The sequence below is a fragment of the Daldinia caldariorum genome (assembly GCF_022478825.1).
Source record: "Daldinia caldariorum strain CBS 122874 unplaced genomic scaffold F4812scaffold_1, whole genome shotgun sequence".
NCBI lineage: Eukaryota > Fungi > Ascomycota > Sordariomycetes > Xylariales > Hypoxylaceae > Daldinia > Daldinia caldariorum.
In genome coordinates this window covers 3961928-3977866 of record NW_025953037.1, presented here as the reverse complement: position 1 = coordinate 3977866, position 15939 = coordinate 3961928, and the positions used below count along the sequence as shown (strand labels likewise).

General features: G+C 41.6%; 4 protein-coding genes across 4 annotated transcripts; all 4 read right to left on the bottom strand.

Annotated features, from left to right (window-relative positions):
- Window positions 1-3052: 3052 nt before the first annotated feature.
- F4812DRAFT_412214 (uncharacterized protein) lies at window positions 3053-7065 on the bottom strand. The gene has a single exon (XM_047932695.1). The coding sequence runs from the start codon at window positions 6525-6527 to the stop codon at window positions 3522-3524; it is 3006 nt and encodes a 1001-aa protein (XP_047795593.1). The 5' UTR covers window positions 6528-7065; the 3' UTR covers window positions 3053-3521.
- An 887-nt stretch (window positions 7066-7952) lies between these two features.
- Window positions 7953-9128, bottom strand: F4812DRAFT_45042 (uncharacterized protein). The gene is made up of 3 exons (XM_047936087.1): window positions 8815-9128; window positions 8372-8734; window positions 7953-8316 (listed from the first exon to the last, which is right to left on the bottom strand). The coding sequence occupies exons 1-3, from the start codon at window positions 9013-9015 to the stop codon at window positions 8209-8211; spliced, it is 672 nt and encodes a 223-aa protein (XP_047795592.1). The 5' UTR covers window positions 9016-9128; the 3' UTR covers window positions 7953-8208.
- Window positions 9129-10524: 1396 nt separating this feature from the next.
- F4812DRAFT_44999 (uncharacterized protein) lies at window positions 10525-12162 on the bottom strand. Its single transcript, XM_047936040.1, has 5 exons — window positions 11976-12162; window positions 11461-11923; window positions 11061-11394; window positions 10803-11003; window positions 10525-10736 (listed from the first exon to the last, which is right to left on the bottom strand). Exons 1-5 carry the CDS (start codon window positions 11998-12000, stop codon window positions 10656-10658), a joined length of 1104 nt encoding a protein of 367 aa, XP_047795591.1. The 5' UTR covers window positions 12001-12162; the 3' UTR covers window positions 10525-10655.
- Window positions 12163-12862: 700 nt separating this feature from the next.
- Window positions 12863-15302, bottom strand: F4812DRAFT_44997 (L-lysine 6-monooxygenase (NADPH-requiring)-domain-containing protein). Its single transcript, XM_047936037.1, has 3 exons — window positions 13971-15302; window positions 13312-13894; window positions 12863-13256 (listed from the first exon to the last, which is right to left on the bottom strand). Exons 1-3 carry the CDS (start codon window positions 14876-14878, stop codon window positions 13164-13166), a joined length of 1584 nt encoding a protein of 527 aa, XP_047795590.1. The 5' UTR covers window positions 14879-15302; the 3' UTR covers window positions 12863-13163.
- Between the last annotated feature and the right edge of the window lie 637 nt (window positions 15303-15939).

Here is a 15939-nt window from a genome sequence, read left to right as displayed (position 1 = left end):
TAACCCTAACCCTAACCCTAACCCTAACCCTAACCCTAACCCTAACCCTAACCCTAACCCTAACCCTAACCCTAACCCTAACCCTAACCCTAACCACTGCTAAAAAACGTAAGAAATATTAAAAGAATGTTAAATTAACACCTACCTTAAACCACCCAACGTTATTTCTTATAATGCAAGCATAAATTTCGACAATTTTAAATTCCATAATAAAGCATAAATAATTAAGGTTACTTATCATTAAGTACTAATAAAGGCTTATTAATTCATTAGGAAAATTAAAAAGTACTATAGTTTTATTTATAAAACATATAAAATTATTATTAATAAACTTAAAAATTTTAATTTAAAAATATTATATTTTTAAATAACTGTAAAAATAATTAATAATACCGTTAACCCGGACGGTTTTATTTTAACCCTATTTATTTTTAACGCTTATTTTAAAATTAATATAAATTTGCTATTTATTACCACACAAATTTAAAAAGTATAAATAGTTTAAAAAGTAATAATGGAAATTAAAAAGATTAAGTTGTAATATTTCGTATAAAACGCTTTAAACACTTATAACGGCCTTAATACCAAAATAACCCTCTTTATATTTTTACCCATTAAAAATAAAATATTAATTTATAAGGAAAAAGGTAATTAAAAAAAAACCATATAAAGTTATTACAATTACCGAAAAAAACATTATAATTACTTTAAATATATTAAATAATATATTTATATTTTAAAGTTTATACATTAAATTATATATTTAATTAAAGGAAAACCTAATCTTATTAAAAGAAATTAAGATTAAATTACTTAACTTTATTTTTAACCTTAATAATTATTAAATTATCTTAAAAAAAAAGCTTATATATGTTAATAACTTATCACATATTGTTACTTTATATGTTAATATTAAAGAATATAATAACTTTACTTTAACGTTATAACTTCGAGCAAATAATAAGATAATTATATTAAGGTAATTATATAAAGTATTAAATATAAAAGAATTAAATACTCTTTTTAATAAAAAAATATTATAATCCGAAATATATAATACAACGATATACTAAGGAGTAACAATATTTAAATCATATATAATTTAAGAAATTAAAAATAAAAACACTCCCGCACCATATAAAAAATCACACTTAATAATTTAAAAATACAGTAACTTTAATAAAAAGTTTATAATAATATACGCACTTATTATTTAAAAAGCTAATTAATAATTAATATTAACATTAACCCTTATATTCCATTATTAAGAAATAAAAATTATAATAAAAAATATTACTATAACTTATACCTAATCCAAAATATTAATATAAAAAACAATTTTCGTACATTTATTAACAAAATTAAAAAATAAATACCTTAAAAAGATGTTATTATATATTATTAAATCACTATACGATCTTACAAAATTAAATACTTATTAATTTGAAATTTACTTACATTATCATTAATAAAAATTACATATAAAATTATTAACATTTAACCTTTATTTATTAATAATAAATATAAACCCTTTTAAGTTTATTAACCTTTAAACGAATAATACTTTAAATATAAGTATAACGGAATTCCTTATTATTAAAGATAAAATACTTACTAAAGCAAAAATTAAAATACATTTTTAAAAAATCTTAAATAATAAAATTAAAGATTTTAATAGTTCTTATATTATTATTTATAATAAAAATTATAAAATTATAATTACTTAAAAAGAATAAGTTAAAAAGTTAATATTATTAAATATTAAAATTTTAAATATAATTAAATAATTTATAAAATAAAAAGCTTAAAAAGCGTACATTTCTTTTATATATTAACTTAAAGCCGCTTTTAATTATTTAATAGTAACTTAATATTTTAAACTTAATTTAAAAGAAATTAAAGCTTTTAATATTAAAATTAAATAATAAATAAATAATTAATTATAAGATCTTAATTATATTAATTTAAATCTTTAAAACTTATAATTATATATTTTTATTAATAAATTATTTATAAATAATAAAAATTTTAATTTATAAATTAATTATATTATTATTTTAAATAATAAAAAACTTATAAATTAAAATAATAAACTTTAAATTACTAAAAATATCATTTATTAATCTTTTATTAAATATAAATGCGTTACTTATAATATATTTATTAATAAAATTTATAAAATAATATAAAATTTCAATATAAACTTTATTATTTATTATTTTATTAATATTATTTTAAATTAATTATTAATTCCAAAAGCTTTTTTTATTTTATATATTAATTCTTTTTCCTTATATTAATACTTAATATAAATAAAAAGCATTAATAAAAAAAGATTAATAATTAACCTAATAACTTTATAACAATCTTACAAAAACTAAAAAATAAATAATATTTATTAAATTTATAACATATACAACTCGGCTAACATTATAATAAAAGTATTACCAAATGAGGTTATAAGATCATTGGTAGAGAATAATCAAATTAACCTACGCCTGGAAGGGTAAGTGAAGCGTAAAGAGCTTAGAAACGGTTATGTGCTATTACAGTAACAGGCTGTCACAGCCAGGTGCAAGTATCGGCACAGCAAAGGATACCACATAAGAACTTGCCAACCAGCCCAGATGTGGGATGGCGCAACAATGAACCATTATGGACTAACGCATGGGATAGCCCCTGATTTGAGCCATCACACTTCCGACCCTGGCCTGTCACAGGGATATGCGGCACGCTGGTGCAATTGTGTACTGTCACGAGCGCGTACTGGCCTGTGTGAAGGATAGTCCGTATGCATGCTGGTACACATTCGGACCAACGCAGGCACACGCTATCGTAAAGTTTTTGATTTATTTTTCCTAAAGATTCTCTTTTATTATGTAAACCACTTTCGCAATCAATTGGTTGCGAAAAGAAAATAAAGTGAGTGGTGATTGTGTGACATCGGCGCGTAGGCACCTTATTGGGGATAAGGTGCCTTATCACCGATACTGGAGGGAGAAACAGTGTACCCACTATTACTATATAAAAGGACATCACACTGCTAGCTAGCCTCAGATAGATTCTTCCCTCCTTAGACATCATCAATACACCAGTCTTACCCCCATTGTTATTTGATTTACTTGTTTATTGCTTTATATTATACGTACGTACCTACCAACAGTTCTTTTAAAAGCATCGTGGATCTTATAGTTCTTAGGGATCTTAAGGATCTTATATCTCTTAGTAAGATCCTCAAGATCCATAAGATCCATAAGATCCATATATCCGAGGTTCAACCGAAACGCTGTTGGTTGACATCCCCGCTTCCATACTGGGTATGGCTTCGTTGCCTGTTGGCTCGTAACACCTTTTTAATAAACACTTACAACATTATATTAACACTTAACCCATATCGCTACTATTTACCTAAAATCATGACCCCAGTTACTACACTCTAACGGACCTAAGTGTAAGTTCGTCACACCATATTGCTTAATACTTAAAGCTTTTATGCAGCTTGAATATAGTGCTTCATATCATTATTTAATCTTAAACACGGCAAATATACTCCTATGCTTGTAATACTCATTCCTAAATTCCGAACATGGCCACCCTTTTTTTAACGTCTCGTAAACTGTATAAGCAAACCAATAGCAGTTGTTGGAGGTGGCAGAGTATTTTGGTGCTAAATAACTCGAGTTAATCAAGACGTGACGAAGCTCGGAAACTGACAGCAAGGGCTCCACAAACCGCAGGCGGCACAAGTAATCGGATCCCGAATATCCAACGGCCTTCCAGCGGGTGACAGAGGATGAACTGGCTAAACCCGGTACTCCATGCTGAGCATCACCAAAATAACCCTTGAATAATCTCATGAGCCACCATCCCATAAGCTTGGGGTGTCTCACGGGTTTCCAGCCAACGGTAACGTCATCTTTGTCTACCATGCGCTCAGCGAAAACGAAATGAGACTCGTTATTAAGTACACCCCTCTGCTTAATGACAAATCTGAGGAATTCATGTTCGACCGAAGAGAAGTGGAAGCTCTTCATATGATCGACATCTGTAACAACCCAGTCAGACAGTTGATCTTGGTGATCAGCAACAATATCGCTCCATTCCAACAATGGTACCGTAACCATCTCTTCAGAGTGTAAACACAAGAGGGGAACCTCAGACCGAGTCTGTTTCCCACTGTCATCTCCATCATGCGCATTTTGTCTTGTCATTGACGAAGTTTCTATCTTCATTGGCCAGGTGCTTCCCTCTTGCTTGGTGGGAGCTGTCGAAGTACATTTCTCATCCAGCGAACTCCGATTCCCAGTTTCTTCAATGAGAAAGAATCCTGCATTATGCCCGTGAAGTAATTTTTTTATCACCTTAGAACTCCGGCTCTTGGCGAGCTTGGCGACCAATTCCTCACTAACGGGAACTTTGGCATTCTTTTTCCCGAGCAAGAGCATGATGATTTCGTCTCCCTTTCCCCAGTTATTCGCTGCAGCCAACAGCACCCGTTCCGTGATTGGTGCATTGCCCAGTTTCTTGAAAAGACATTCGATGACCGTGTCGCCTTGAACGTGGTTCTCCGCCGCAGCTATGAGTATACCCTCTGTAACGCTGTTTGGCCATTTCTGAAGGAGCAGGTCCAATACATCCTTCCCGTTTGCTAAGTTCCTCGCGGCTGCTTTAACCACATCCTCAGTAACTTGGATCTCAGACCACCTTTCAAGACAAACACTCATCGCTCTCACGCCGAGCCTCTCGGCAATCTCAACAAGTACACAATCCGGATATGGGAAGTACCGCCCCTCTCTCTTCTGAAGTAAAAGCTGTACGATCTCTTCTCCCTGTCCCCTATTCCTTATTGCGGTTCTGATCACCTTTTCGTCGATGAGATTTGCGAGTAATTCATGCGTCTTGGTCTTGGTCTTGCATTCTTTTATCTGGCTCGGATGAAGCAAAAGTTTGACGAGTTCTGTCCCGCATTTACGATTCCCGGCCGCTAGCGCCAGCACGGTAGGTGTGACCTCAAATCTCTGGTGTTTCAGTAGGCATTTCATTACTTTTTGTCCTTTCTCTATATTACCCACTGCTGACTCAATCACGGCTTGTTTCATCTCGATATTCGGTAGCTTTTTGAGCAGCAATCCCATGATTTTGTCGCCTTTCCCGGTATTCTTAGCTGCCGCCTCAACCACGGCATCTAGAATGGCAGGATCTGGCCGCCAATTTTCAAGCAGTAGTTTCATCATTTTGTCTCCTTGCCAAGTATTGTTTGCGGCCGCCTCAACCATCCCGCCCGTAATTTGTACCCCTTTTATGCAGAGTAGGGATGAGAGCAATTTATGACTGAAATGTCTAGCAACACCGGCAATCACCTCTTCGGGGATTTCAAAGTCTAACCCTGCTCGCTCGAGAAGGAGTGACATGATCTTTTCCCCCTTTTCCCAGTTCCTCGTTGCGGCCTTGAATACCGTGTCTTTCAACGAGGCCTTGTTATTGATTTTCTTGAGGAGATATGCCATCACCTTTTCTCCATCCAAAGTATTTCGTGCTGCTGCTTCGAACACTCCCTCTGTTACCTGCATGTCGTGTTTGTTGAAGAGATCTGCGAGCTCTTTCGGATTCCAGAATTCTGCGGCTGGTATAAGCACTCTTGTTGAGTTTGGAATAGCTATTCCAGTTCTAGTTAGAATGGTTTTTAACACTTTGCTATTTCTTGCTGCTGTTTCGAGCACTGTTTCCGTAATCGGTATTTGAATTCCCCTGCTCTTAAATAAGATATCGACTACTTTCTCTTTACCCCAACCGTTAGTTGCTGCTGCTGCAACTATAGCTTCTGTAATAGGCACCTTTGGTTGGGCGTCCAGAAATATTTTCATCGTATCCTCGGGAAAGCGACTAGCGATGTCTGCAAACACTCCTTCTGAACATTGAAACGCCGTCCCCAATTGACAGATTAGAAATTCTGTGATTTCCTTGCCCCCGATCGATATGGCCTCTCTCAGAGCTTCTTCTGTGACAGGAATGTTTTGTCGTTTCTCAAACAGGAGGGAAATCGGTTTGACCCCTTGTCCTCTGTTCCCAGCTGCAGATTTCACAGTCGCTGCTGTAATGGGAATCTGTGGGAATCTGTCGAGAAGATGGGCCGTTATTTTCTCTCCCTGGCTCCAATTCCCAGTTGCTGCTTCCATCACTTCTTCGTTGATCGTCAAATCGTTTCGCCGCTCGAGTAGGAACACTATCACCTCTGCTCCATTTCCGCCATTTCTTGCCGCCATCTCTATTACCTCGGCCGTAACTGGAGCTTTAGGGCATAACTCCAGCAAAATTTCCATTACATCTCGCCCGTGTTCCACGTTCCCAGCTGCTGCTATCAGAACCTTTTCTGTGATCAAATTCTGCGGTAGGTCGAAATCAGGTATTACAATATTCTCTTGATTGTATTCACATAATAGCGGAGTTTCGAAGTCGGACAAGTCGTCCCTCACAGGTCTCTTTTTAGGGGTCTGGTGGTCCCTGAGTGCCTGCGCGCTTGTTGTCATGACTTGAGTATAAAATACTAGTTTCTTCAAACCGGGCCAGGTAGTTAAGTATGTATTATATCGAGAAATAAGTATAAGGGCTAACTATAACACGAGAGGTGATGTGGGCAGTATTCTGACTATATCTCTCCGCGAAAATGAGTCCGATCAGAACTAGAGGGGTAACGAGGTGGCGTAGCAGATTTAAGATATGTTAGTGGGGTTAGAATACATCAATCGATTTCCCCGCTCGGTAAAGACTTGCTGAGTTTAGCTATCTATCAAGTTTTTAAGACTGTAATTTTGCATTTAAATGTTGATAGGGAAGCCTCTAGGACTGGAGGTTATGGCATCTTACAGTGGAGTCTTCCATGCCACGTCCACCCACAAGCCTGAACTCACCACGTGACTCTTACCCCAGGGCAAGACAACAGCCTTGGCGCGCGTAGACATTATTGCTATCTATAGGAGCACCAAGATGACAAGGTCTTGTAATAAAGGCTTGGAGCAGAGTATTCAAATCCAATGATAATTTTCTAAGAGCCTCGAGGGCCATAGTCTCTCTCCTTCTCTTTCCGAGTGAGAGACTCTGAGCTCTTTGCCAACAATCTAAGGTACGTAACCTAAACGCCGGTTGATCTCCCATATTGGTGCAGCTGCTTGAGACGTGCATGTCCTCGTGATATATTATAACCAGTAACCTTTCCCTTAGTAATCCTAATAGTCTTGCTGGTTGTTTGAACACTTTTTGGCGATGTGGCCGCGTGACACTCGAGATGAATAATACAGTCATCCAATGATACGCGTTACTGCTGGCTATAGCCACATGGTCAAGTCTGGATCATGGATTATAGCCTGAAGTGATGTTAGTGTATCAGATTATCCTTGCTAGGAGAGGAATTTAAAGGACGACTGGACTAGGCGATGAACATGTGTGATAGACATAGCCTGACGACTCATTTTCCATTCGGGAGCCTTGCTTTCTGTAAAGTAGGTAGCCTGGGCATCAATGACACCACAAGAACAAATATACATTAACTTCGCCATACTCCAATCCAATAACCTCGTACCTGCGCCGACAGATAAAGCTGCGTCATAAAATTATTGGCTAGCCTATTGCCCACCGCCCCTACGTGCGCGGAAGGTAAAAAGGGGGGCTTATTTTGTCGCTAGGAAGACTCAGAGTTCTGAGCGGAGGTTGAAAGTCGGTAGTGGCGATTCGGTTTTCCCATACAGACACGGCCAATATATTATCCCCTTTGGGTCGGTTGCCTTAATACAACGCCATCGCGGTGGTAAGCCGGATGGTGTTGAAGGCGAGAGGCCCGAGTTGTTAGTGCGCAGATAGACAATACGTAAAAACGGCCACTAATTCCTCTAACCCTCCAGCAATACACTAAGAGCACAGACCAAGAAGTTGGAAATCGAAGGGAGAGGTATGTAAATCGGTGAAGTAGTTTATATAGGTCTTATCTTATTGGCAGTCTTAGCTTGATAACCTACAGTGAAGGTGACAGTTTTTTCGGATCACTCGATAAGTATTTTACGGGGAGCTATCTACATCATTTTTTCCACGCAGCACCAAAATATGCAGGCGAACAAAATCTCGATTCATAGTACTGACCAAAGTTCATAATATCCCCCCTTTCATATTATCATCATCTTCGAATTGGCTGTAAAGGTTGTTTTCTTCGCCAGCGCTTCATGAATCGGATCTCTCTTGTAGTCGCCAAAGCATATAGCAATGAAGAACAGATAAAGAATGATTCAGTGCCGCGAACGCGAAGATAACCGTGAAGGATACCGCAATCTAGCAGAATGTTATTAGTACCCAACAAATGATTGGATGTAGAATTCGATCTTACCTGGAGGTTCGGTAGGCTTAGATCCTGGCCTACCCGAGCAGCGTTCCAGAGGAGAAAGAACATCCCGATGATAAAAAGAAAAATCCCGAGCCGGAGAAACATAACGGGCAGCTGCCAAACATAGACGGCTAATATCGAGGCTCTTTTCTCATCATTCGGTGATCTGAGGAGTTTCCTCAATACACTGAGGCTATTTGGCAGAGTATTGAATCGATGCAGTGTTATTGCTTGCTGCGTTGCGCTAGCAATGCTGCTGACAATGAGGATCAACCCTACATACCAACACCCTTTTGTATCGTATGCATCCTCAGGGACGTGTGGCCAGGCGATGGCGCTTGCGAATAGACTAGCTAGGATGGCTGCCTGTTTTTTTGAATGATCAGTGACAGCCAAAGGGTGGGGATTTGAGGCACAATGAGTGATATCCTCAGGGCTATAATAACCGTTATTCCGACATATCCAAGCTCTTGGACTTTGGCATCTCGCCATGCTCTAGTTCTTATATCGAGGTCTGACCCTCCGCCATCGTGGGAGCCGCCTAGGAGGGCAGTGATGGGATCGGATGTAGAGTACGTGAAGATCGATTTGAGGAAATTCCAGGCCACTTCTGGGCTTCTTCTAACAGAGTCGACCGAGCGCGACATTTGCTATTTCTTGTGCGGAGCGTGCGAAACAATGTGGAATTTCTAGGGTTCAAAGGGAGGAAGAATCGATTATAGAGAGGCATGACATGCCAAATTAATTCAGTGTGCCTGGGGCGCCATCGGACATATACTCGACTGGGAATATAGTCGGTAATCCATGTCGCCGACCAGAACCTCTATTTGATTCGACGAAGGGATGATTAATCCGTGGAGCTATAGGTTTTGTTTCAACAACGCTCTAACAAGTGGAAAAAGCCTTGGATACGATTTCGCAGCCTGTATGACATGGCCAGGACCTGGCGGTAAAGTGTTGTTCTTCCGTGGGTATGTTCATTGAGGGCTTGGAAGACAATAGAATGAGGCTGCAGTAGGGCAGCAATATTCATGAGTAAGACCAATCAACATATATTCCCCGCACCTTTCGTCGCCACCGAGCCAGGTCTTCGAAATGGTTAGGTTTGGGCATAATACGCAGGAAGGTACTTAGGTTTACACGCCCTTTCCGATACCACCGTACCTGACGACTTCTCAACTAGGCGACGTATAGACGGTCTTCCTCGTCGGAAAAGACAAAGCCGTCGTCTCTATTACTAGCCCATGTGTAAATACCACACCGGTAGAGATAAGCTATGTCACGTACTGTTAAGGTGACAGTGCAGTCTGCATTACAACTAACAGCGACTTGTAAGCGTGAATGCTTCAATCGCGGAGGCACTCGTGCATTGGAGCTCCAACTGCACATGCTTCTTAACACCACGTAAAATTACCTTGTAGGCTATCAAGAGAGATGGCTGCCCTTTCGTCTTCCCATTTGAGAGCGTTCTAGATCCGCCGTCGTCAATGGAACGCTAACTGTTGAGGATTTCATGCAATACACTCGTTTCGTGGCATTCGTTTCAACACATGACCCCTACTTTTCTTTGCCGACGTTTTGATATGCTTGGGGCTAGGATCCTCCTGCTTAAGCAAGATCAGCTGTACCTGTGCCAGAGGAGAAGCTTGAAACTGTGGATCGTCAAGAAGCCTCTTTTCTTTTAGGAAAAGCTGAAATGATCGAAACAAAATGCGAAGACCCTACTCGTTCAAAAAATCCTGCATTCTCATTTTCTTCCCATAATACCCTCAAAATGGATCAATATTTCGACGATACAAAGCTTTTCGATTACACCGATGCAGAACTTATTAATCATATTAATTCTCTTCCAAGCTTACCTGAATTTTCACAAGTACTTGGCCAAAGGATATGCTCGTCTTTACGCATCATGATCTAGCGCCTCGCAATATCATACTCGACCCCAAGGCGCGACTGTGGCTCATTGATTGAGATTGCGCGGGGTTTTATCCCAAATTCTTCGAGTACGCCGGCATGTACGTGGTAGGTACTTGGAGTCCAAAAGTATGGTACGCTAAGCTGGCTGCAGATTATCCTGGCGGATTTGAACCCCTATATAAATTTGCAGATGTTGCATAAGCATGAACCGTATGAGCGTCCGGTATCAATACCTGACTAGCAAATCTTCCAGGGCGGAAGACAAGTCATTAAATACAGAACGAGGCATAAGTAGCAAGCTCCTCTTAGTTGTTCCTGCTCCTGTAATTTTATTTCCCTTCCATGTTACCCAAACACCCTACAGTTTTATTCATGATTTCCCAACTACTCTAACCGCTTCTTCCATTTCGTGCACTGATGGCATATTAATTATCATCATATATAAGATATCCTACAATGGTTAGCCAGTAAGACGGACAGTTTTCATCGAATGGGGGGGGGGAGAATAAATAGGTACCTTTCTTAGCAATTTCTTGCGCGGTTCTTTCAGTCCCTTCTCAGGATGCTTACGTGCTCTTTTTTCTTGCTTTCGCTCGAATTTCTCGCGTTTCCTCTCATCCTTCTCAAGTCTTTTCTCCTGCTTCCTGTGGTCCTTTGGCCTGAGCTCAACCTTGGGGTCTAGGAGAGGATTCAGAATGCTGGATGGGTTCTTTCTTTGCTAATAAAAGGTAACTATCTCAGCATTTGACAACATGAGTGGAAGCTAGAACTTTACATATTTCCTCTGAGCCTTCAGATCCCGATGCTCTTTGAATGCATCGAATGCTTTTGAAAATCCGCTTTTAGCATTATTTTCACCCCTATCCTCGTCACTAGATGTATCCTCCAAGTAGGGGAAAATCAACTCTGCAGACGCGGGGAACTCGACTGGACCAGTCGTGCCATCATTCCCTCGGTATTTACTAGCAGTGGCACGACTACTAACTTCGGCGTTGAGATCCTGCTGTAAAAGTGTGCTGCTAGAATTCGGATTATATGCCATAATAAAACAGTACAGCCCGCGCGGTCGGAAGAATTCGTCATTCATCTTTAGGAGAAAAGAGTTTTGGCTGTTTTTGAAGGGGTAGTAAGTAAGTATATCCGCTACGTCGGAATTTAAAAAAGGTGCTTCTTACTTTTTGCGACTCTGCATCTCTTGGTAGACTTTGGCCGTTATCTGAACCGCCAGCCCGATGGGCGGGGCTATAGCGGACGGGATAAGACCCGCCATACCAGAGCCGAGATTAACGGCGCTTATCCACGGAGAGGCGGCCGTGGCCCTGTCGAGTTCGTCGAGGAATGCCATAAAAGTGGACTGATCGATACCACAGCGCATCAGATCAGGGGCATAGGCCCTGACGAACCCACGGACCCGCTGTCCGGGTCGTCGTTGAGGGATAATGACAGGATACGGAAGAGGTACCGGTACGGCTGGCAGATATGTTGTAATGTTCTCTATCATAGATGTCCCAACGAGCTGGTAGGGCTGCTGGCTAGCGCTGTCATGCCGCGTGCGTAGTCTCTCTTGCTCGTCGTCCAGTGCCCATTCTTCTTCCACAGTATGCGGTATCTCTCCACGGAATCCAGCATTATCCGACGCTAGGATCAATTTAGCTGAAGGTCTTCCAGGGGCAAATCGAGACGTATTCACCTTGAAGCGTTTCATACGGATTCATGGTCGAGAATGTAATTAAGGCAATGCTCCTGTTGAGTAAGTGTAGATCAGAGGCCGTTGGATTGGAGAGTAAGCGCTCGAATGCTGAGATGTGCTCTTTGAAGACATGCCACAATTTTTATAATAAACCATTCGCGACGATCTACGTTGCTGCGCCGCCTGTTTTGCTGCGCCTCCTATTCATACGCTTACGCATTGTGAGCTGGAAGCTGAAACCCTGTTGGTTACATTGACGAACTCGTTTGTAGTTGAGTTTGTGGTATGTACAATGCATGGCAACCCCACATGCTGCCCATCTAGTGTTGGTCTATTTATGGTTCTGCCGCTATGAAAGCAATATATAAGTGCATAATGTATTTCTAAATAATGATGGTCTAATCTTACTCGGAAAACCACTGCACTGCTCTTGCGTGTGCGCGTTGTTTTTTAATCGTCCTTGGCGGCCCTGCGCAGCAGCAGTATACCCGTTTGCTTTCATATTGAACCGAAGTCCTAGGCGGAAGCGCGTAAATCTGGATCTTATCGTAAGCCCCGCTTGCACCTTCCATCGCCACAACGCCATTTTGGTCCACCCTCTGGGAATGAAGTTGAATTAGCCTTCGCTCTTCAGCACGGTGGTCTGTGTGACTATTCTAAATCCGATACTTCGAGGACGGACTTCTGGCTACATAATCCGTAACATTAGGGTTCACATTCACACATAAAATGATTTCTACGGTGCCACGTCGCAGAGCGTTAGGTACCTGAGAAAATAACTTGGCTGTTCCGCCCGGAAATCTTACTAGGATAGCTTTGAAGCCAAAGCTACATGCCAACATGGTCTTTGCTCTTAAGGAGCCTCACTTGAGACTCCTGACATAGAGCACGAATTAGCTTTGAATAGCAAGGTGGAACGTCTGTCTGTATTATGAAATGAATTTAAGAGTTATTTATTCATGCTTCCGAGTACGTCTTATATATGTTCTAAGGATTTGGTCAACATTCGCAACCCTCATGGGTATATCTCCCTGAAACTTTTTCCGCTCTTGCATAATATGCGCAAGGCTAAATACATATCTCTACACCTTTTATGACTTCTCGCCTCCTTCCCTCTGTACTCGCGTAGAAAAACAATTGGTTTCTTCCAAGAAAAATGTCACCACCGATACCTAGACATTTAATTACCTATTTGACTCCATTTTGAATGCCCTCGCCAAAAATAGAGCTAACAATCTCCCCAGATCGGGTAGCCAAGACGGAAAGCAACGTATCGCTCAGCTAAAAGTTAAAGTTAGTCTCACGCAAGTACTATTCGTGGGGCGGATAGACTCACCCCGTGTGTTCCCTCGCAGCACCCTTGAAGCCAGATGCCAGACCCTGGCGCTACTTTCCCGGGGGCAAACTGCACGCTGTAGTCGCGAGATACTCTTACCGGCCGGTCGTTGATCTTGGCTTCTGAAAACTTTCGTCCGAATCCATTGCTTGGAATAGCCCCGTTCGACTCGGAAGCTTCAGGTAGTAGATGGGCTACGTCTTCCATCATCCTCAGGTGAGACTGCCGTTGGTATCCCGTTGCTGCGATGACGAGATCCACGTCTAATACTTCGTCTTCCTGCGTGCTGTCACGGGCAGCGGTCTTCGTCGAGGTCAAAGGGCGAACCGTAAGCTTCAGCTGATCACCCTTGCTATCCAAGCCGACTACGTCTGTTGCGCCCATGATTCGATGCGGCCATTTTGTTTCGTCGCTCCCAAGTTCACGTCTTTGATCGTACATTTTTTCGTAGAGGCGTTCGATAAGCTCCAGGCGCACTACTCCGTAGTTGGTGCTCCGAGCTCCCTCCAATAGCGAATATCTATCCTCGGCAGACCTTTGGAAAAGGGAATTCACAAATGAGGGATTGAAAATTGAATTTACGCTTATGCTGGTTAGCTTCCGGAATGGAAAAAAAAAACCATCTTGGTAATGTTTTCGGATGATTTAGATGAACTTACAATGGTGAATCATCGCTAGGTTTAAGGAACTCGGAACGCATGATCAAGGATGTCCGAGAATTCGGGTAGAGAACTTGGATGTTGTTGAAAATTTCGGCGGCGCTCTGTCCAGCTCCGATGACGGCTACGCGATAGGGCGATGATTGATTATTTAGGATCTGCGGTACGAGGTGCGCATATTGGGATGAGTGGATGACTCGAGGGTGATTTGAAGGTAAGCACTTCGGTATCGACGGTTGTCCGCCGATAGCTAGAAGGACGTTCTTAGCTTGGTAAGTAAACAATTCACCGCTCTTTGGATCTCTTGACGTGATGGTAAAAGTAGAAATCGATCCGTTAGAGTCGGATCCCTTGGCGGGCGAGACGGAAACCACTTCGCTGTTATAGCGGACGACGTCTTCGAAGAAGCTCGCGCACCAACGGAGGTAGTCTTCATATTCCACTCTCGACGGTAAAAACGTGTTCAAATTTGTGAACTCGACTAGACGGCCGTTCTGATGAAGATAATTCAAGAAGGTGAAGTGGGAGGTGGGATCCCTCAAACTCGCCATGTCTTTGATGAAAGATATTTGCATTTTTGCGCCAGGGAGGAGCATTCCGGCGTGCCACGCGAATTTTGGCTGTTTCTCTAGGAAAAGAACTTTTGGGGTCGAGCCGGTGTTTGTGCTATGAAGTTTGCCACTGTTGATAGCATCGTGAAGGGCGACTGCCACTGACAGGCTGGCTGGTCCAAATCCGACGCAGACAAGGTCGTGTACATCTTCTACCGACGCTTTCTTTAGGTGCGACTTATTATCCGTAAAGCCGTTGGCTGGTTGTCGGCCCGGTTGGTCGCGGAGGCCGCTCTCCGGCGAACCGTTGCTGGTTGGGCCATCATCATGACCATCCAGCAGACTGTGAGGTGCCATAATGGTTATTTATTGGAGTAGAACCGCGGGCTGAGATCCGTAGGGCTCTAAATAATTATGCGACGGGGAAAAGCTCTTGTACTACCGGTTATTCGATGACGTGACCTTACGTCCGAGATCTTGTAAATCAGAAGAGCAAGACTCTAGTCTTGGGCAAAGATGACGGAGCAGTAAAGCCGGACGAGTGCTAAAATGGCAAGCAATGATAAAAAAGTAACACTCTACAGGAACGGCGAGGCGTGTAATGTGAGGATTTTCGTGAAATTGTCGTAATTGGGTTGCCCGAATTCTGGTGCAGCCATTAGAATATATATAGAGCGGGCCGTGTCTTGGAAATCCTTGTCCAGATCACGGCAAGGTTCCAAGTCCAAGGATTCGGCATGCTGTAAATCGAATGACCTGGCGCGCTATGCATATAAGGTAGTGAACAGGTAGTAGGAAAAGGTAGGCATGTTCCAGAACCGAGAACAAAAGGTATAAGCCTCCCTACAGTCGCAGCTGTGTAAAACTACATACTCGAGCTAGTACGGAGCGGGTAGGTACTTTTGAGTACCAAGTACCTTCAGATGGCGGGAGTAAAGGAGATCGACACCTGTTCTAAGGACCCACGAGAGGGGATACGAAAGGTACCTGCTGTAACGATGTGACTCCGGATTGCGTGTTGATGGGTTGCGTATGTTAAGTGGAAGGCTAGGCGCTGGAGATGATTAAACCGTTCGGTCTGCCGGGCGTAAATAGGGCAATTTATTCCTTGTCTCAGTTTGGAAATCCATGTTGGACAGCGGGCGAATCGAGACTAGTTCGGAATGGCATCGATACATTCGCTACATCTCTCTCTATGACAGTTTCCTAGACAAGCTCAGCCTTTGCGAAATGTTCAACTTGTGACACATCTAATGGTACGTATGGGGTAGCCTCGGTCTTGAAGTTTGGTACTGGATGAAGGATGACGGTGCAAACGTAGCCAAGAGAAGAAAAGCAAGGGTATTAATTAGCCTGGCGACATCGGCGTTATCTTCGGATCAGATAAGATGTCTGCGCATGGTGACCAGGTAGCGCCG